At 41.6% G+C, this 21,360-nt stretch overlaps 2 protein-coding genes across 4 annotated transcripts in view; one reads left to right on the top strand and one right to left on the bottom strand.

The window, feature by feature from the left end:
• The window catches only part of LOC122448168 (protein adenylyltransferase SelO-like), a 33,626-nt gene extending 32,599 nt beyond the window's left edge, over positions 1-1,027 (top strand). The window contains exon 15 of one of the 3 annotated variants that reach the window (XR_006271529.1): positions 419-484. Coding sequence is in view for 1 of the 3 variants with exons in the window: in XM_043479250.1 (XP_043335185.1) it covers positions 419-541 (123 nt within the window). In the remaining 2 variants the exon portion in view is untranslated. Of the gene's footprint in view, positions 1-418 lie in introns of all 3 variants that reach the window. The other 2 variants (XR_006271530.1, XM_043479250.1) reach the window with 2 other exon arrangements.
• A 1,523-nt stretch (positions 1,028-2,550) lies between these two features.
• LOC122448165 (amyloid beta precursor protein binding family B member 1 interacting protein) overlaps positions 2,551-21,360 on the bottom strand; it is a 71,775-nt gene continuing 52,965 nt past the window's right edge. Inside the window, exons 8-14 of the mRNA XM_043479232.1 lie at positions 19,515-19,601; positions 17,865-18,008; positions 15,759-15,869; positions 10,808-10,906; positions 9,941-10,055; positions 5,066-5,169; positions 2,551-3,396 (exon numbers count right to left, since the gene is read on the bottom strand). Of these exons, the coding sequence (XP_043335167.1) occupies positions 2,881-3,396; positions 5,066-5,169; positions 9,941-10,055; positions 10,808-10,906; positions 15,759-15,869; positions 17,865-18,008; positions 19,515-19,601 (1,176 nt within the window). The 3' untranslated portion in view covers positions 2,551-2,880. The remainder of the gene's footprint in view (positions 3,397-5,065; positions 5,170-9,940; positions 10,056-10,807; positions 10,907-15,758; positions 15,870-17,864; positions 18,009-19,514; positions 19,602-21,360) is intronic.

Raw genomic sequence — 21,360 nt, 5'->3', positions numbered from 1 at the left:
TCAGTTTACGTCACAGGGCAAAATTGCAAATGAGGAAGCAGCATCAGTTGGAATCCATACCCTTGATCTGGAAATAGTGTAAATCACTGACATCCTCTTATTTTTATAACTATTTTAGAAAATTATAATTCTCTTAATGCTGTGAAGGAGTTAAGAAATGATCAGGATATATACATATTCTTCGTGACACTGTACATATTCACTCTCCTGTTTTAGCAAAAAAACTAGTACCTAAGGAACTTTCTGTGGAAGAACAGAAATCTTAAGTAACAGCCATAGTTGAAGTTGTAATGAAACAGAAAATGTTTAAGCAGCTTCATATATATTTAAAATTTACCTAGTTGTTTGAAAAATTTAGAACATTCATAAGGGTCCTAGTAAGAGAATCTGTATTTATCTAGTTTAAATTGTTTCCCAGGTCCACCTCCTCCAGCAAGCTCTCTGCCATCCTTTCCAGAAGCATTCTGCAGCTGAGAGAGCAGGCTATTCCTCCCCAACTCCTTCCTGGGCCAGAGATCTCAGAGTTAGCTGCTCATCTTAATTTGGGGCAAATCAATTAAGGAATACTTCTGTCATCAAATCCAGGATAGAACAATCTATTTGATAAATTCTTAATAATCACCTATATTTTCTTGACAATACTGCACTCTATAATAATGGTAATGTATTTTTTTTAACCAAATAAACTTGGCCAACTCTCTGGAACATCTTTGTGATCATTTTTGTTTTAATTAATAAATAAATAAACCACCTGAGTTATTCTCAATAACTAAAAAAAAAAATTTATGACAATCTTTTAATGAATTTATAAGTTTTTATCTAATACTAGCAATCTGACACCATGTACCTAGAAATTTGGGTCATATCAAGTAATATAATTTAATTGTACTCCTCAAGCTTTCTTTGTCTATTATGGTAATTTTCAATCATTTACCAAAATAAAGAGAATAGTTTAATGAACCTGATTTGCCATTCAACCAATTTGTTATCAATACATGATCAGTCTTGCTTCATTTATACCCTTACACACTTTCCATTTCTAGTTATTGTTTTCACTGAAGTATAATTTACATATCCCCAAGTATTTTAAAGGAATTCTGACATAGTTTCAATTAATCTATGAATATTTCTGTATCTCCAAACATTAATGACTTGACACATATGTATAATACCTTATCACCTTAAGACACTTTTCTGTCTGTACGTAAACTGAATAACAAATAATTCAGTGATCAATCCCTAACAGGCATTGAAAGAAGGGATGTAACTGGTCACTGATCATCATACGTATCTGTTACTTATATAGTGATTTGTGGGTTGAAAAGCTAACAGCAAAGTTTGTGCTCCATATAATTACTTACTAGTTAAAACTAATTACTGGTTAAAATACCATGGCAGCATATACGAACCATGTTGGGGAGTCTAGTGTTATTTAACGACATTGTGCTAACTGGAACTTGTGCAGGCCGAACTCTGCAAAGCAAGGGCTGTCTGGACCATCTGCTGCCTAGTGTCTTCATTTGTATCCTGTAACAAAGGCAGGGATAGACAGAAACAGTGCATTCAGCCTTTCGGTCCACTAAAACTGCATCAATATTTTGACCACAAAATCAGCTAATTCTCTTCTGTAGTTTCTCTAAAATATGTATCATCGAATGCTAAAACTCAAGAACATTTTAAAGTTTGCACTTTTATATTTCTATATGTTTGAATTGATGGTTTGGGGGTCACCACTGGAGCCTATAATAAACACATCTCTCCCTTTCCCTTTCTCAGTCCCCTGGTCCTGGTCTCTGAGCCCTTCCTTTCCATGGCCATTGGTCCCAGTGTTTAGGAAAAATTGCGTGCACCTTACCAGGTTTAATGATTAAATATTTTGGTTTTAAAATCTGAAATTGCTTTTTGTCTTAAATGTCAATTTAGAGATTACTTTTGATTTTGAGGTGTTTTACATTTAAAAAGAAAATAAAACAGAACCATGGAAATAAAACTAAAAAAATCTAAAAGGATTCGCAGTCAATTAGAGAAGAGAGATAAGGGTAACAGGAACTTAGGATAAACTGGTTGTTAAAATTGAGCATTAAGTTTATCTGAGGGAAAACATACCAGATTGAAGAATATGATTGCCTTTTCCTGTCTAAATTTTTATAGCAATTTGTAGCATCATAACAACTTATAGCAAATAAAAGTATATAATAACAGAGAATCCAAAAACTATCTAAAATGCTTCCCCACCCCACCCCCAATTACTATGTTATTCAGCCACTAGAAAACCAAAACCAAGTTAGGGTATGTCCAGGACTTCAACCAAACAATGAAATGAAATCTCAAAGAAACTAAATTCACTCTACATCTCCTGGTTTTTTCTTTGTCCTCTTTCGACTTCTCTGAAAATTCTGGAGGTTACTGAGACAGAGATGGAACATATTTCGAAGATCAACAAGACTTTAGAAGGCCTAGGATTTGTAAAAGGTCAATTATATATTATAAAATAGGACTGATATTGCACTAGATTTATACTGATATTTCTAGAAATACCATTTTCAGATAAAACATTTTAAACTTTTATTAATTTGATGGTTCAGAACATAATAAAATAAATGAACAAAAACATTATTTTAGTTAACCTGAAAGGGAAAATAAAAATCCATGGAAATGGGAATACACAGAAAAAATACGTACATTGACGCAGATAGCCTGAATTCTGTGCAGGTTAAGGATTACTAATGTACTTGGGCAACAGGGCGAAGTTTACATTTGCATATTCTACTTCAATACTGTATCTAAAATGAACGAGATGTCATGGAAACAAAGTAGCAAAAATACACGTCAGGCTAGCAATGTTACGCCCATCACCAAAAGGTATTTCTAAGCTTCCCTTTAGGACACGTTGCCTCTCTTCTTCTGCAAAGCTTTCATGAGATCCGACATGAAATCTTGCTCCCCGCCTCCCCCGCCCGGCGGTCCTGGGTTTTCCTGCCTCTTCGGCGGAGGCGGCGGCCTTTTGACGACCACCGGGGGCGTCCTCGCGGGTTCGGGGGCGAGGGCGGGTGGGGGTGGCGGCGGTGGCGGCAGAGAGAACCCCACATCCCCCGCAAACGATGGCGGCGGGGGAGGCACGAAGTCTGGGGGCGCGTCGTTAAAGTCGGGGGGTGGCGGGGGGAGTTCGTCGTCCTCCAGGGGCGGCGGCGGCGGCGGGGGCGGTGGCAGGAGGTCGTCGGGCTGGGCTGGGAAGCTAGCGGCCGCGCTCTTGGCCTTGGGGGGCGTCCCCGGGCTGCCGCCGCCCACGTCCGAGGACCGGCGCACCGGAGGAGGCGGCGGAGGCAGGCTGGACTTGGGAGGGGGCTGGGCCCTGGGCGCTCCGGGGTCGTGGCTGCCGAGGCCGGGCTTCTTGTCCTTTAACAAAGCGACAACAGCGTTATGCTTGTGACCACACGGCCGTGCGGCCAAGACATTTACCTGGACAGGTGAGTCTGCGGATTTAGGAAGCATCTGTCCCTGCCCCCCAACCCCCGCCAGGGTTGGCCCCTATCTCTCAGTCCTGAGACTCCAGGTTGTTCCTGAATTAGCCCTTCTGTGCTCGAGGACAGAGAACGACTCCAAATGCCCTTCAACAGGATCATCAATAATATTATTATTTAACGTTATCACCTGGTGCTAATCTTCCTTGTATTCCGTAAATGGAAGACTTTGCCCTATTTCACGAGGTTATTTATTATAATACTAATAATGTATCTTCTAGGAACTGCTTGATACAAGGTTGCTAGTGTCTTAGAGCTCTAGTGGTACAGAGTTTAGTTTGGGGTTACCTCAGTCTTTACCCTTGTTGTTTTTTAAGCCGCTAAGTCGTGTCCAGCTCTTCTGGGACCCCCTGGACTGTAGCCTTCCAGGCTCCTCCGTCCATGGGATTTCCCAGGCAAGAATACTGGAGTGGGTTGCCATGCCCTTCTCCAGGGGATCTTCCCCACCCAGGGATCCAACTGAAGCCTCCTGCTTGGCAGTCGATTCTTTACCACTGTGCCCCCAGAGAAGCCCTACGAGGGTTGTAGGCATACACAGATACAACATTTTTCTTGGTCTGAGTTGAGCTGGTTGTGAAATGCAGTTGTCAGGAGCAGGTGTCTGAAATTATTTTGCTACTGTACATACATAAGGACTTCCCAGGTGGCCCTTTTAATGACCTAAATTTTTTTTCAAAAATTATAAGCAGCTCAGTAACTATATGACTTGTTTCCACCACTGGCTGATGGGACAAAGTAACAGGGGAGTGTGAGGTGGAAAACTTCTGAAGGTATATTTAGAGTTGGTTTGAGTCACATATGAGAAATATTCAGTGGAACTTGTATAGTCAATTGAGATGTTAGCAACTGGACTAGTAACTATAATTTTTAGCTAAATTTTAGATTTAAATAACTTCATTATATCTCCTCTACTGAAAAAAAAAAAGTTATGGAGAATGTTATACCAATTTGGCTATTATTTTCAAATGTGTTTTATTCTCCATTAGCCTGAGGATGTATGTAGAACATTAACAGAAAAATACAAAATGCATATTTTACAGTGGAACCTTATCAGTATTCTTCTAATTTGGTTTGGGGCCCAGTTAGCATTTAATAAAGGGCTTCTGACCATCACACTGCTTTAAGTTATTCAGAAAAAAATAATTTAAAATCCCAAGGGTTTAAAATGTAGGTGCCACTTTCAGAGAGGGCTAAAACCACTTGAATTAAACAAACAAAAATCACTTCAGTCAAAATAAGTGTAGCTAAAAAAAAAAAAGTGTAGCTAAACTAAAAATAGTCACCAATCCTCAGAATTAAAAAAGATTCTTACATTTTCCTGAAGCTGTGTTGGTAGCAGTTGGTTTTAATTTTCCCTTCTAGCCTATGTAACTTTAAGATAATATATATACATATGGAGTAATTATCTAAATGAAATTATAGTGACTTGAATTGTTGGAACTGTATTTTTTCTTTTTTAAAGGAGCAGTTACTTGAACACAGTTTAGAATATGGGCTTACAAGTGACAGTCTGATAGAAGTAGGTCAGGTACCCCCAGTCTTACCTTGGTTGTTTCAAGGTGTCTCCGGTCTTCTCCGAGAGCAGTATTCATAGACTGTGTTGCCTGGGGGATCTGACCATTGGCTTGGGTGGTGCTTGTTTTAACTCCTAAGAGGCAGAGACAGAGAAGAGTAGATAAGGGTGGAGGGAAAATTAGGAGTATGGAATCAACAGAGACAAACTATTGTACATAAAATAGGTGAGCAACAAGGAGTTACTGTATAACATAGGGAACTCTATTCAGTGTCTCACATTATAGGAACCTATAATGGAAAATAATCTGAATAGAAAACTGAATCCCTTTGCTGTACGCCTGAAACTAACACAATATTGTAAATCAACTATACTTCACTAAAAACAAGAAGAGTCGGTGAGGTATTTTCAACATTCTTGAGAGTTAATCTGAAAAGATAAAGCAGTTTGTCTCCAAAGTGAAAGGATTTACAGGTACACAGGGTTTACAAAAAAATCTGAGTTTCTATAACAATACTTCATAAGGTTCCACAAAACATTCAGGGAAGTGAATGCTTTATCCAAGCCACAGGATCTGGATTAACTTGGGTCCCAAGCAATAGTATGCTCTGCTTTTAAAAACCTTTTGGTAACTGAGGAATAAATCTCGAAAACCTCCCTTCTAAAAGAATTCTTCCTGTGGATGATTTTTTCTGAAATGGATGTATCTGGGTTCGCATCATGCTGTGTACAGAAACAACTTTTGAACATTATCCTCAACAAAAAAATACTTTGGGCACAAAAACAGCAGACAGAGGGGACTGAGCAAAATGTACAAACCTTGAATATACCCTGGAATTATATTTATTTTCCCCAGAAAGTCCTGATATATGCTGCTTTTCCTGTCTTTTTATTTGCCCTTTTGCACAAGTGTGCCTAGCTGAGGTTTCACAGTTCTGAGAGAGTCAGAAGCTGTGTGTTGATCTCTGGGTCCTAAGAGGGCATCCTCGGGGTGGGGTGGGGGGAGGTGGGATAGGGGGATGTGGGGTGGGAGAAGTGGGGTGGGGGGAGGTGGGGTGGGTGGAGGCGGGGTGGGGATGGGACTGTTGCGGGTGGCTGCTCCTCCCACAACTGAACTACCTCCCAGCCCCGGACATGAGGTCTCCCTTTTGAGTGCATCTGAGCTTGCCTTAGCTCTCTGCTCAGGACCAGCTCTTCTGTCAATCATTTATGAAATGACTGTGTGCTTGCTTCTTCAGATATTTTCCCAATATTTTGAAAAGCCCATAAATCTACAGAACAACTCAAAGAAGGTTATTAAGCACTCCAGGAAAAGCGGAAGAAGGGAAAGTTTGATAAGGACTCGGACACTTCTGTTGTCTCCAAGTATCTCTGTACAAATTATTAAATACAACATGAAAAAGCTTCACAGGAGAGAAACCGGATAGCACCTTAGCTAAGTGGTCAGAGTGAATGTTTCCAGCGAAGGGCCACAGACACCATAGGCTTCCGAAGGGGGTACCCCGAAAAGGACACATCAGCTTAGTCCTGCCCCAAACGCATTACTTGAGATGAATTATCAGGAAACATCAGACACATCCAAACTGAGGGACATTCTATAAAATAAATGGCCCTTATTCTTTAAAAAATGTTAATGTCCTGATAGACAAAGAAAGGCTGAGGAAATGTCCCAAATGAAAGAGGAAGAAAGAGATACGATGCCTAAATGCAATTCTGGAGGGAACCCGTGCTAGGAGGGAGCACTGCTGCAATGGCATCACCGAGACACCTGGCAAACTGCAATACAGGCTGTGGTTTACCTAAAAATACTCGCTCAACATGAAAAGTTAAATTCCCAAAATTTGATAACTGCATTGTTGTTAGTAAGAAAATGGCCTTATTTTACTTTTTATTCTTTTAGAAGATACAAAGGGAAGATTTAATGGGCAAAGGGACACGATAGTCAATCTACTTACTCTCAAGAGGCTCCAAAAAAATAATAAGCAGGAACACTCCCAGTATGGTTTAACATCTCAGCACATTTGTTCTCTGTAGGGCTTATTTTTGATAAAACTCTACAGCAGAACCAACATGGGTTAATTTACCGTTTACTAACGGATTTTCCATTACAGGAAAGATCTTCTTTTTTGATCAATGGACATCTCATCTGACTGCTGTGATAGTGTTCTTCAAAAATTGGATTTAAGCATTTCATTTAGGAAAATGGATTGAGCATGTATTGAACATTTAGTATTAAGAGTGTTTATATTACTTCACTTTGAGAGAAACCCTACAAGGTATTAATTTATTGTCATCCCAACCATCTTCAAATTCTAGCCTATTATCTGCCAAGCATTCTGCTTCCTTCTGGAAAAACTACCATTTACCAAGCTGGCTTTAAACTAAACATTCAAAAAGCTAAGATCATGGCACCCGGTCCCATCACTTCATGGCAAATAGATGGGAAAACAATAGAAACAGTGACAGATTTATTTTCTTGGGCTCCAAAATCACTGCAGATAGTGACTGCAGCCATGAAATTAACAGATGCTTGCTCCTTGGAGGAAAAGCTATGACCAACCTAGACAGCAAATTAAAAAGCAGAGACATTACTTTGCCAACAAAGGTCCATCTGGTCACAGCTATGGATTTTCCAGTAGTCATGTATGGATGTGAGAGTTGGACTATAAAGAAAGCTGAGTGCCAAAGAACTGATGCTTTCAAATTGTGGTGCTGGAGAAGACTCTTGAGTGTCCTTTGGACTGCAAGGAGATCAATCACTCCTTTAGGAAATTAACCCTGAATATTCATCAGAAGGACTGATGCTGAAGTTGAAGCTCCAATACTTTGGCCACCTGATGTGAAGAGCAGACTCACTGGAAAAGACCCTGAGGCTGGGAAAGATTGAAGGAAGGAGGAGAAGGGGATGACAGAGGACGAGATGATTATATAGCATCATCGATTCAATGGACATAAATTTGAGCAAACTGTGGGAAATAGTGAAGGACAGGTAAGCTTGGCATGCTGTAGTCCATGGGGTTGCGAAGAGTCAGACACAACTTGACAACAATGAGCTTTTCTTGCGTGTTTCCTGCAGGAATAATTGGGCAGATGGTGATGTTATTTGTGGAAACAGAACAATCATGGGGGAGTAAGTCAGGAGAGGAAGAGGATGGGCTCGGTTTTACAGATGTTGAGTTTGTGGTCTAGGGTGCATTCAGATGAAGCCACTGAGCAGACAGTTGGATACACGGGTTTGAAGGTCAACAGAGAAGCCTTGATTGGATTTATGCAGTTATAGGTGATGAGCCTGTAGACAGTGCTGGGGGTGGATCAGATCACTTAGGGAGATAGTATGAGAGTAGGGTTAGGATTGACTCGGCCTTGGGTAATTTAAGTTGGGGTAGAAGAAGAATTATTAGAGCAGGTTGAAAAAGAGTGGCTAGAGAAGTTAAGGTTGGGTGTAGGTGGAGTGTGTGATACCCCAGAAAAGGGGTTGGCTCCAGGAGTGGTCAGTTGTGCTGGGGTTGTTGAAAGGTCAACTAGAAAGAAGGGTTTATGGGACATCCTTGGTAGTCCAGTGGTTAAGACTCTACACTGCCAATGCAGGGGACTGGGGTTTGATCCCTGGTCGGGGAACTGAGATCCCCATGCTGTGGGGTATAGCTGGAAAGTTTAAATTAAAAAAAAAAAGAGAGAAGTCTATAGTAGTTTGATTTCGCAAGAGCATTTTCCATGATGTGCTAGAGGCAGGAACCTGACTGAAATGGTTATGAAGAGTGAAGAGACATTGCTGTTTACACACTAAGTCGTGTCTGACTCTTTTGCGACCCCATGGACTGTAGCCTGCCAGCCTCCTCTGTCCAGAGGATTTCCCTGGCAAGAATACTGGAGTGGGTTGCCATTTCCTTCTCTACGGGATCTTCCCAGGCCAGTGATTGAACCCAGGTCTCCTGCATTGGCAGGCAGATTCTTTACCACTGAGCCACCTGGGAAGCCCTGGGGAGTGAACAGGAAGTAGAATAACAGAGACAGCAAATACAGTCCACCCTTTAGAATAGTCTGCTTGTCAGATGGAGCAGTAAGAGGGGGATTTGGAGTCATAAGAGGGTTTTAAATTTGTTTCTTTGAAGAAGGGAGCAGTGTTGATGAGAAGGACACAGGAGAGCAGGAGAGAAAGTGGAAGAAAATGGTGTAATAATACATCCAGGTCTGGTCTTTGTCCTGGGATCCTGGCATAGAACTGCATATTTTTCAAGCTAGATACTAGCTTCTCACAGCTTCAGTTTTCTCAGCTGTGAAGTGAATGATAATAATGTATACCTTGCTATAAGGACCAAAAATTATATATATGTGTGTGTGTGTGTGTGTATACATATATATGTATATATATAGATCTATTTGTGTGTATATGTATATGCAAATTTGTATATATATAAACAGCAGTAACATAGTACCCACTCCATCTCTCAGTGTCTTAAAATACAAACTAGTAGCTGTCACATTCAGATGTGACATCCAGAATTGGGTACAAGGACTTAGGTGTGATGTTACTGAGGCAAAACACCAAGGAATGCTCTCACCCTTGGTGTGGGCAGTCTGCTGGGCATTAATGGAGCCTTGGACAATCATCACACTTATACTCTGAGGAGACACAGCTTCCTACAAGCTCACCCTAAGCTGGTGACCACCATCTTCTCCATAAGCATATCATGAATAAAAGGGTCAGAGCTTTGCTAAAAGTCACTTATAAAGAGATACAAGCATGTGGGGGGTAGGTATTGGGGGATCTTACATTTGACCATCAGGACGGAAGAGTATTCAGTACAGCGTCTACAGAGTCCTGTTTCTATGAAATACATTAGGTAAGTTTGAGAACAAGCTCTGAGCTTGGAACAGGTGTCAGAATCTCCCCCCTGCATGGTACCTGTGGGAGGCGGGGCTGGTGGCACTGCGTTGACTGTGCCCAGGTTTGTCCACCGAGAGGCAAGCCCTGCCCTGGCCATGGCCCGCTGATAGTTATCGTAGAGCGTCTTCCCATACTAGAGAGAGAACACAAAAGAAGCAACAGAGCAATCCATTTATCCCAAATTCTGCACTCCATTGCAATCCACAAATTCAGGGAAAAGAGGACCTCATGACTATTCTTTTTACTCCTTTTCTGACATACTTTTAGAAGTATTTCCATTAAAAAAAAATCCACAAACCATGTTTTCATATGTGAAATAATATTCCAGATTAGCAAAATCAGGTAATATTTGTACCTCCCCATGAGAAGGGAGCTTTAGCTATGCAATGTGATGACATATGTCTCTATGTAATTTTGCCATAGCTTGTATCTCATGTTTCTTAATTACGCATAACACTTGCAAAGCTATCCATAAACTCAATATCTGCAATGGCTCATATGAAAATAAATCCCTGCTTCTCAGGTCATGGGAGAGGTCCATGTGTCAACCACTCCCACTTAACTCAATAAAAAACCAATGGGCAAATAAACAAGGTGATAGTTGTGGCATTGATCCATTAATGGCATTGACTTAGTGAGAATGGATCAGGTGTTGGGACTTTCCCCGTGGTCCAGACTCTGAGCTCCCAATTCAGGGGGCCTGGGTTTGATCCCCGGTCAGGGAACTAGATCCCACAGGCCACAACTGAGATCTTCTGCAGCCAAATAAATTAATTAAAAAAAGAAAAGAATGAATCAGCTGTTTCCAAGTAGCACAAAGATTGGACCCATGTCAGGATGCTAGCTGGCAGATTCAAGGTGGGGTGAGTCCACCCATTCCCTCACCTTGGCGATCCTGATTCCCGTGACCCACTGGCTTAGCGCTCTGGCGTCATCACAGCACAGATACTTGATATACTGGGACTCCTTCTGAATCTGGGGATGCTGGAAAAAAGTCATTCCAAAGACCATTTGTAAACTCTTCACAAATTAACACCTTTCAAAAAAATGTTTAGAAAATTCTCACACTGTCTGAAATTTCCTGAGATGGTGGCGAAAATCACTGGTAGCAATTTTAGAATTAGGAATAGGGGTACTTTTTTATAGAGGCTAAATTTGGAAAGAATTGACATGATTTATCACAAGCACTTTTTACTATATTATCAATAGTCATCTCCATTCCTGCTTTTCGAACATCTGGAAACCACGTCTATTATGTTTCTAGCCCTACAAGAAATCCAAATCACTTCTCCATTTATCTGATAAGGGAATTTACCTGATGTAATTCTCATGTCAAGGAATTAATGCTTTTGTGATTCTCATGCAGGCCTAGGGTTATTTCTGCTATGAGGAATTCAGGGTTTTGCCCTGTATTCTGTCATCTCTTACCCACATGCATAGCCCAGAGGAGTATTTCTGTCTAATTTTAAGTGGCGGTGAGCTGGGTGCTGCACTAGGGGGTCACCTGGGCCTTCCAGGAGCTCCTGGTCAAAGAGAACAGTGATGGGCAGGTGCGAAGGGGACGGAGTGTTACAGGTCCAAGGTCATATAGAACATCCCTGTCTTTCAGCACCAGAAACACGGCTTCCTAACTTCCAACCAAACTTTCCAACTGAACCAGAACAGAACTTTCTGGTCTGGTCCTTGTGTAAGACGGGCAAAACATGGGTGACCCCTGCAATCTGGGTTTATAATTGTTCTTAGAAAACAGCTTTTTTTTTTTTTTTCCTGGAGGAATTAAAAATTTTGATTTTTGTTACCTTGGGCTTGGTATATTAAAATTTCTTTTCTTTTTTTTTTGTGCATGCCATGTGATGGGAAAGCCGGGTTCCCAGGAGCAGACTGTAAATCATATTGTGTTTGGAGTGAAAGGCAGGAAGCAACTGTCTGGGCAGAGGGATCCATTTGAACAGCCCAATCAACAATTTCTTAAGTATGTTCATCCAGAGTAAAATGTGGTTCTTCCTTTAAACACAGTGGCTGCTGAGCACAAAACACAGGCAAGAACACTTGACCATGAGTTCTAACCACAGCTCCTCCTGTGATGAAGAGGTTGATGTCCAGACTTTGGCTCATTCTCCCCAACATTAATGGGGTGCATCTCACCAACTTCCTCATATCACAAGTGTACCAGGACTGGACACAGGAGAATTAAACATTGGATGATCTTGAAGATGACCTCAAAGATCACTCGTGAGCCTCGGATTTTATGATTCTAAGATGAGCTGCCTGGTGGGCACAAGGTTCCTTTCTGGCTCGCCCATCGAGGCAGGAACCCTACAGGCTCCCGGGACGTCACTCGGCAAGTCCCTAAGCTTAGTCTGCTGTCATGGCTTGGGACCTTGCCAAGGCGTTTACTCCCTTGAGCTTTTAGCTGGAAAAATGTTTGCAAAGAAGTTTAAGGAAAAATGCTAGCTCCGTGCCACTGGCCAGCCTTTTCTGCCGTTGGTTTGGTTGCTCCTGACCACAGAAAGGGAGAAGCTCCCAGAGACATGCCGCGCAGCACACAAAGGTCAGGGCAACTGCAGACCCTTGTCCAAAGGGATCTTAGAGATCCTCGAAACAGTGGCAGACCAGAGAGGTGAAGCTATTTATCCAAGGTCACACTGAGTGGCAGAACCCTGATGAGAAGCGAGGGCTCGTGCATTCGGTAGATACCTCTGAGTGGTTAGCTAGAGATGAGGAAAAGTGACTCACACCATCCTAAAGAAGTGGTGGCTGGGGTGTTGCTGAGGGAGACGTATGTAAACAAATGTATGATCACTTGATGGCATGGTAAAGTCTGCAGCAAAAGTTGGAAAACAGAGAAAGGTTCTTTGGAAGAGGTGACAGCTGGGAAGGAAGAGGCAGATAAGCACCTGGAAGCTTGGTGGACGTGCAAATTCCTGGGCCAGATCCCAGACCCACAGCATCAGAAGCTCTGGGGGCCCAACCACCTGTCTTAACAGCTCTCCTGGCGAGTCCCATGTACTCTCAAGTTTGAGAAATGCCAGTCAACAGACATGTTTAACTGTACTAGAGCGCAGTAAGAATGACTTCAATTCTTGCTCACTGGTTATGCCTGTCAACATTGCACTAATGGTCTTACGGGCATAGATGGTTTAATCTGCACGGGAAGGGTTATTTCAGCTTCATAGCAGAGGGCAGTGAAGCTTAGCGAGTCTTGACACTGTGCCATGAGACAGAGCCAGGACTCAAACTCCCATCTTCCTGGCAGCACCCTCCATGGACGGTCATAATCCATGGGTTCATCCTGAGTAAGAAGCTCCCGGGTTGAACTTCTCAGCCTGTGCATGTCTGTGGACTCACATGCTCTCTTAACACGCTAGTCTAATCCTGAGCCCTTTCTGCAGTGTATGTGCATTCTCTTTGAATTCTATCAATCTGCTCACCCTCATGAAATATTTGCATATCAAGAGTGTTCCACCCTCCAGCGTGGACACAAAGGGAAATAAGTGACCAAAATGTTTGTAAAAAAATTAAGTTCTCCAAAGGATGACTGACCCTTTTACTCAGCAAATGAATAAAAATTCCTAGCACTGGGGGAAGGAACTGAGAAGTGTGCCTAAGTGCAAAACAAGCAGGGTGACTGCCCATAAGGAACCTGGCTTGAGTACAGAATCGGTCATCATTTTGAGAAAAGGGAAATGCATGTTCCTGTTGGGTTGTTTGTTTGTTCTGATTCCTGTTTGTTCTCTGATCGTCAGGCCTGCATTTTTCTCCACCTCAGAGCCCTCGTCCCTGTCCGTGGGAGGTCCTCCCCTGGGTCTCAGCATCGCCATTCTTGGTACAGCCCAGGGTGACCTGCGTCCCAGGCCAGATAGTTCAACCCATGATCCTGGGACCTAGTCTCAAGCTTGTGAGTCAGCACTAGGAACCTGGAGACCTCTAGGTCTGAGGTCTCTGCTTTCTCTTGCTGAACATCTCTGCTCCAGTCACTGGCCATGGGTTTATGGGCCCTTACCCGCTTCTGACAACTTTTATTATATTTGTCTGCTCTGAAGCGCATTTCATCACCAGCAGAGAAGCCCCGACTGTTGACTCTTAGAGCCAGAAGACATTTTTATGCCGTGCAGGCATCGGGATGCCTGTGTGCAAAGGAGGGCCTCTGTGTTCATAAGTTCTGAGTCTCAGGATTGCAAACGAGGGCCACGAGGGCAGAGAGCAACACCATGAAGACACAGTTCAAGAGTGGCTGGGGCTGGGGTTAGGGAAGGCAGAGAAGAGATTTTGTGTGCCGGCAAACAGCATCTGAGAGAACAGCCTCCCCACCCCACCCTCCCCCTCCTTGGCTTCTTATCCTGGTCCAGCTACTTCCTGGCTGAGAGTCTCTGTGCCCAGATTCCACATCTACAAACTTCAGAGAAGGCTTGCCCGGTGGCTCAGTGGTGAAGAATCCACCTGCCGTTGCAGGAGACACAGGTTCGATCCCTGGTCCGGGAAGATCCCACATGCCATGGAGCAACTAAGCCTGTGCGCCAGAACTACGGAGCCCGTGCTCTAGAACCTGGGAGCCGCAGCAAGAGAAGTCACCACAAGAAGAAGCCCACGCGCCTCAACGAGAGAGCAGCTTTTGCTCTCTGCAACTAGAGAGAGCCTGTGCACAGCAACGAAGACCCAGCACAGCCAAAAACAAAGAAAGCAAACGAGGGAGGACTGTGGCTCTTACCGTAGAAGGCTGATGAAGGATTAAATGAATCAATCTATTAACTAACGTATGAAAAGTGCTTAACTCACTGCATTGCAGATGCAATATATAATGTGTCTGCCATTGTTCTCATGGCCCTTTCTATGCCAGTATTTTATTACTATAAATGGCGTATAAACTTTAAAAATGGTGAATCACTATACTGAACACCTGTAATTTATATAACATTGCACAGCAATGTTTATAATTGAATAAAAAATAATAAAGTATATTTGCAGGAAATTCTGCACACAGCCTTGCACCCGAGCTGAATGGAATGAGATAACCTGGGTTCTTCTGGTGTGAACTTGTGAAGGGGAATTTGTGGTGCTGGAGGCAATGTCAGGGCCAGAAGGGCTCCATAAATTCCTCGAGTCCATTTCTAGGAATCAGTTGTTATATTTGGCAGAGAAAAGTTACTTCTGCCCAACCTTCCAAAATCTGGTGCTAAGGTCAACCTTACCAGACACCTGATAATATATACTCTCTTTTGATAATGTGCACTTTAAAAAGTTTCAAGACCCACTAATACTATTTTTGAAAAAGATTTTTTTTCTATTTTCTGTATTTTTCTAGGAAGTCTTGTCAACTTCCTAATTTCTCAAAATATCTTACAATGGAATAAGGAAGGACCTGGTAAAGAACTGAACAATCATTTTGTCAATAAAATCTGTCCAAAATGTAGAGCTTTTATTCTCATAAAGTGATGAATAAATCCAGACAGGCTAACTTGAAAGTTTTAGACCCAGTAACAGACTTTGGGGGAAATGATCTGAATTGGGTAGAAATGTTTTCTCCTCTCCTATTTTGCTTTACAATAAAAAGTTTATTATGTTATGCTTGTAGTTAACTATTTAACACTGAACATTTCTTTTCTTTTTTTTTGATTTTTATTTATTTTTGATTTTCTTTTTTTTTCATTTATTTTTATTAGTTGGAGGCTAATTACTTTACAATAGTGTAGTGGTTTTTGCCATACATTGACATGAATCAGCCATGGATTTACATGTGTTCCCCATCCTGAACCCCTCTCCCTGAACATTTCTTTTCTTAAAAGGAAATAACTAATTCAAACTGCTCACACATCTAAGGTAGGGACTTAAAACCTACCTTTAAAACAAAGCAGTAGTCAGTGGGTGCTTTGTATTTCATTTTACACTGAATCCCATAGTAAATGTTGACATTTTCAAACTGTATAAAACAGGCCAGATCTCGAGATGTCTGAAAGAGAAGGAAAAAATAACCTCAACCTAGCTGACAGGTCATATTTTCCCAAGGTTGTTCACGGCACAATGAAGGGTTACATTTTAGTAGGAAAATACAGAATTTCAAGTGTTACTTAACCATTTACCATGTAGTCTTCTAAAAGCCAGGCCTACATTTTAAGTGAAAGGGCACATCTAAGGCAAAACAGCATGCCACAGGTGGAGCAGAAGATCACAGTGCTGTCCTAGCTCCTGCACACGGACCCCTAGAGATGACCGGCTCACCTCGAGACATCGTTACTATATTGATGTGGTCCAGACAAGGTGACTGAGCACCTTGTCAGACGTTTTATTTTGGCTTTAGCCATTCTAAGTCACTGATGGATTTCATGACTGAGCATTTAGGAGAAAAATCCCTCGTGGATGAACAATGAGTGGTATCTGATGCTCAGAAAATCAGCACACACCTCATGCACCTCTTCTTGAGATTCCTTTCATGCCATCTCTTTAGGGCTGGCAGTGTTGCTATGGAAACAGAATCCTCTCCTTACGTATAATATACATTGTGAAGACTTCTAATCTACATATTTGGTGACACATCAACTACAAATTTGTTCTATTACTTTTTGCCCCTCTCACATTCTGTTTTTTAAAGAATAAAAAATAAAGGGCAGAATTACTACATCTCAATGCACCATTATTCCTTTATATATGGTAGTACATGTTTTTCTTGTGAAATCCTTTTTTCTGGATTTTTAAAGTTATAGTCTTTTTAATTAGAAAAATAATTCATCATAATTTAAAAATAATTATATATTTATATTTAAATATAAATTAAATATAAATATATATTTAAAAGAAAAATGAAAATCTTCCTTCATTCTTCTTTTCTCCTTTCATTTCTTTTCTCCAGAGAAGAGATTCTTCCAAATGTTTTTGGGGATATATTTATATGCCTATGTATGTGTAGACATATTCACATGTAAAATTTTAAAAATATAAATGAGATTTTACTCTTAATATTTTGTCATTAATTTATTCTTTTTCTTAACATTATATCTTGGGGTCTTTCTATGTCAGGATGTATGAAAGGCTATATCACATTATATAGCTAGATAACATTACACTGTACAGATGTAATTATTTCTTTAACCATCCTACTATAGATAACTAGAGGTTATTTTAATATCTTGCTATTACAAAAAATACTCTGTGGGGTAGATTGCTAAACATGAAGCCGGCCTTTGAAGGGGTATTCCCTTTTACATTTGCCTAGATCTTGCTAAACTGTCCCCCAATTTGGCTATACCCAGATGTATGATTCCAGATAAAAGATGTCATACTTTTATGCCTACAGAACAATAGAGTAAAAAGGAAGGGAAAAAAGTCCTCTGAAATCAATATGTAAAAAAGTGAATGAATCTTTAGAGAAATGCTTTGGCCATAATTTCTGAGACCTGACTTTTAAAGTAGATAGATTTCTTCACCTTTAAAAGAAAGCAACTGAAAGATTCAGAAGGATTTCTGTAATTCTGTCCTAAAAGTATATTTATTTGAATAAACCCTGTCATCACATGAATCTCACAGCAAAAGGTAGAGTACTGACATTTCCACCTGAGGATTTCTTTAGTTTTTCCCTGGTAGCTCAGCTGGTAAAGTATGCACCTTCAATGCAGGAGACCCCAGTTCAATTCCTGGGTTGGGAAGATCCGCTGGAGAAGGGATAGGCTACCCACTCCAGTGTTCTTGGGCTTCCCTTGTGGCTCAGCTGGAAAACAATCTGCCTGCAACGCAGGAGACCTGGGTTTGATCCCTGGGTTGGGAAGATCCCCTGGAGAAGGGAAAGGCTACCCATTCCAGTATTGGGAAAGGCTACCCACTGCAGTATTCTGGCCTAGAGAATTCCATGGATGGTGTAAGTCCATGGGGTTGCAAAGAGTTGGACACGACTAAGTGACTCGCACTTTCATGAAATGCCGTTTTTATAAGCATATTTTTTTTTCTTTCTGACCTTAGTCTTTCCTTTGGGGACATAATAAATTCCAGAAGCTCGTAAAAGAAAATAGCGCCTTTTCCAGGATTTCTTCCCATCTTCTTTCAAATAAAGAGCTCCCTCGAGTTCTGGCACAATGACGGATGTTCCGCAGAAACTCTCCTGAAATTGAGATTCCAATGATATAAAACCCATCAGAGATAAAACATATATTTTGTTCACATTGAAATAAACTGTGGCAAGCTAGCCTGCAAGCTAAAAATCATTTTGTCTACAGCTCTAATTGAATGCATATATTGACACTGCGTACTATTTGCCAAAAGACAGGAAGAACATGTTGACTGAATTTCAGCTCCAGAGTTCGACTTCCAGGCTTCTTGACCACTTAGCTCTGTGATTCTGAGCAAGTGATTCAACCTCAGTGCCTTTACCTGCAAAATAAGAATGCTGATAGCCCCAACTTCATAAGGAAGGTAGTGAGAGCAATCTTGGTACGTATTGTAGAAGTATTACATAAAATCTATTTCTGTTACTGTAGGTTGATAAATATATAATTTATTCCTTTACCTGTAAGTGGAAAAGTTATGATTTCACTGCTAGTAAATAGAAAAATTCTATCATTAATTCTGGACATAAAATATGTATAAATCAGTATTTTATTTTTGGTATACTTTTAAATTGAGATACAGTTGACATAGAATATTGCATTAGATTTAGGTATACGACCTAATAATTTGATGCATGTATATATTGCAAAATGATCACCATTATAAGTGTAGTTAACATCTATCACCCCACACAGTTATACATTTTTTTCCTCATGATGAGCATCAGTGAACTGGCTCCAGGGGGGAATGTGGGCCCAGGTGTCACCAGGTCTTCTGACTTTTCAAGAGAAGCCGAAAATCTCCTAATTCAAAAGGTCATCATGTTGTTGCGACAACAACAATCTGGGGCTCCCATGCCCATTTGTGACCTGTGACCTGGCAGGCATCTGCATTATAGGTGGGGACCAAAGCCTCAATTTTTAGCAAAGTTGCAAGGTGAAAGTCATTCAGAAGTTTCAAAAAAATCAACCATCAAACGAACTTCAGCAATACAGCCTTGAGTGATAATCAGACATGTGTACCATACTTTACACATGGTGCTTCCACTCTTTTCCTAAATCTTTGTAATAATGCAATACGATACAGGAAACCAAGGTTCTGGGACTTACCCAATAACACATGAACCTCAGCAGGCAGAACCAAACTTGGATCAGATTCCCAACTGCCATCTCACACTTTCTACCACACCCGCCTGCCGGAGGGGCATCGGAGAATTCACTGCAAAGAAGTCACGCCTGACTTCTGTTAAGAGCATGTAAGCAATGAAATCTATGGAATGTTAGAGATGAGTTTCATATGGATTGTTGTCTTTTAGTCAAGAATTACCAATCCAACTTCATGAAGAGTAAACTATGTTGTCCAAAACAATACTTTTGAACAACCAACTCCAAGAACCAGTTTAATGATCTAAATAGCTATAATTTAGTAATGATTTGATCTTAAACCCCAAGCTAAAATTTCAGTGTCTCTCTGAATTGCCCATTATTCTGAGAAGCAAATAGTTTAAAAAGATACAGCTAATATTCCTCTCTTTTCTACTGCTCTGCAAAATTAATCTTACCTCAAGCAAGGATTCCTTGTTCTTCGCATTCATTTTCTCATTTGTTTCTTTGTTTTCTTTTTTTCCTTTGTTATCCAGGTAAAAATTCTAAATAAAACAGTAAAAGATAGGATCAGTAAGGGTTTGTCACCATGGTAGGCCCTGCACAGAACCTGCGGTCTTGCCAGAGAGGGACACATACCTGGAGGAGGTAAACTGAGGACCACAGCGTATGGTCTCTGTCAACCAAGTGCTTACCGAGGGGCTTACCCAGCGCTGAGCACTGCCCCATGGGCCAGAAGTGACACCTGCCCTTCCCCGCACAGTTAAAATCAATGAGGAAGCAACCACAAGAGGGAAAACACCAGCAAAGGATACAACTGCCATTTAATTTAACCACGGTCTAGAATTCCGTGTCAAATGGGGGAGGCCTGGAGACCCCAGGGCCCTTGGAAAAGCCCAGAACTGGAGGACAGTGGAGCATCCCAGATCCCAGGCCTTTCGTGACCATGTAGGGTCCCTGAGGACTAGAGATTCTGGCTTCTCCAGAGAAGCGTGAAATCTGGACTTTTATCAGTGTGGGCAACCAATTTTAATTTTCTAAAACTACATGAGTCAGTCACAACACAGAGTTCGCTACTTGGCAACTTCCAGGGACAAAGAGAAGCAGAAAGGACATTTCTGGAAAGAGAACCAGCTTAGCAAAGGCAAGGAAGACCACCATTTAGAAGCACTCACGATTTGGAGGGAGCACATACTACATGGCAGATTCTCAGCCAGGTACTTTGCAAACATCACCTCCAATCCTAATGACAAAGCTTCGAGGTGACAGTCCCCTCCACTTTACAGGTTAGGAGACTGAAGCTCAGCCAGGTTAAACAGCTAGGGCACTGCAGTGTGAATGAACACCAAAGCTAAGTGTGTCTGACGTGTGGGCTCTTACCACTACACCCACTACCCCTGAAACTGGAGGTCAGTGCAGTTCAAGGGCAGAGAGACTAAACCTACTCTGATTCCAGCAGCCCCTGACTCACGGAGGAGCCAGGGTCCTCGCCTTCCCCATGATTATCCTTTTGGAACATCTGCTTGTAGACTATGTCAGGCAGAAGCACCACCATAGTTGAAGCATTTAACGACTTACAGGTGGAAACAAGGTTTATAAAACAATGCCTGAAAAAAAATGTATTAAAACTACAATATATAACCCTGGAGGGTAGTGACTAAGTTAAGGAGCCTCCTGAGTCTAGACGCAAATGTTTATTTACATGATGGGAGTGTTTCCCCAAGTGTGACCCCCAGAACACCCTAAATCTCTTAAATGCATGTTCCCAGGGCCCCCAACCTACTGAAGTGGAATCTCAGGGGACCTGAGAATCTGCATTCCAGCACACTTCCTGGATGATTTCTACTTACACTGAAGTTTGAGAATAAAGAGGAAGCAAACTGCAAAGCAAACTTTGTAAAATTAGGAGATCTCCTAGAAATAGAATGCGTCACGATGACAAATTGTTAACTTAAATAGAGGAAATAAGTCAGGTACAACTCCTTCCATAAATACTGAATTACTTTTCTATTGTTGTTCAGTCACACAGTCATGTCCGACTCTTTGTGACCCCATGAATTGCAGCACACCAGGCTTCCCTGCCCTTCACTATCTCCCCAAGTTTGCTCAAACTCATGTCCATCAAGTCGGTGATGCCATCCAACCATCTCATCCTCTGTCGTCCCCTTCTCCTCCTGCCCTCAGTCTTTCCCAGCATCAGGATCTTTTCCAGTGAGTCAGCTCTTCTCGTCAGGTGGCCAGAGTACTGGAGCTTCAGCTTCAGCATCAGTCCTTCCAGTGAATATTCAAGGTTGATATCCTTGA

This window comes from Cervus canadensis, chromosome 10, assembly GCF_019320065.1.
Source record: "Cervus canadensis isolate Bull #8, Minnesota chromosome 10, ASM1932006v1, whole genome shotgun sequence".
Taxonomy (NCBI): domain Eukaryota; kingdom Metazoa; phylum Chordata; class Mammalia; order Artiodactyla; family Cervidae; genus Cervus; species Cervus canadensis.
Note: the sequence above shows the minus strand (reverse complement) of the source record. Positions and strands in the feature narration are given on the sequence as shown.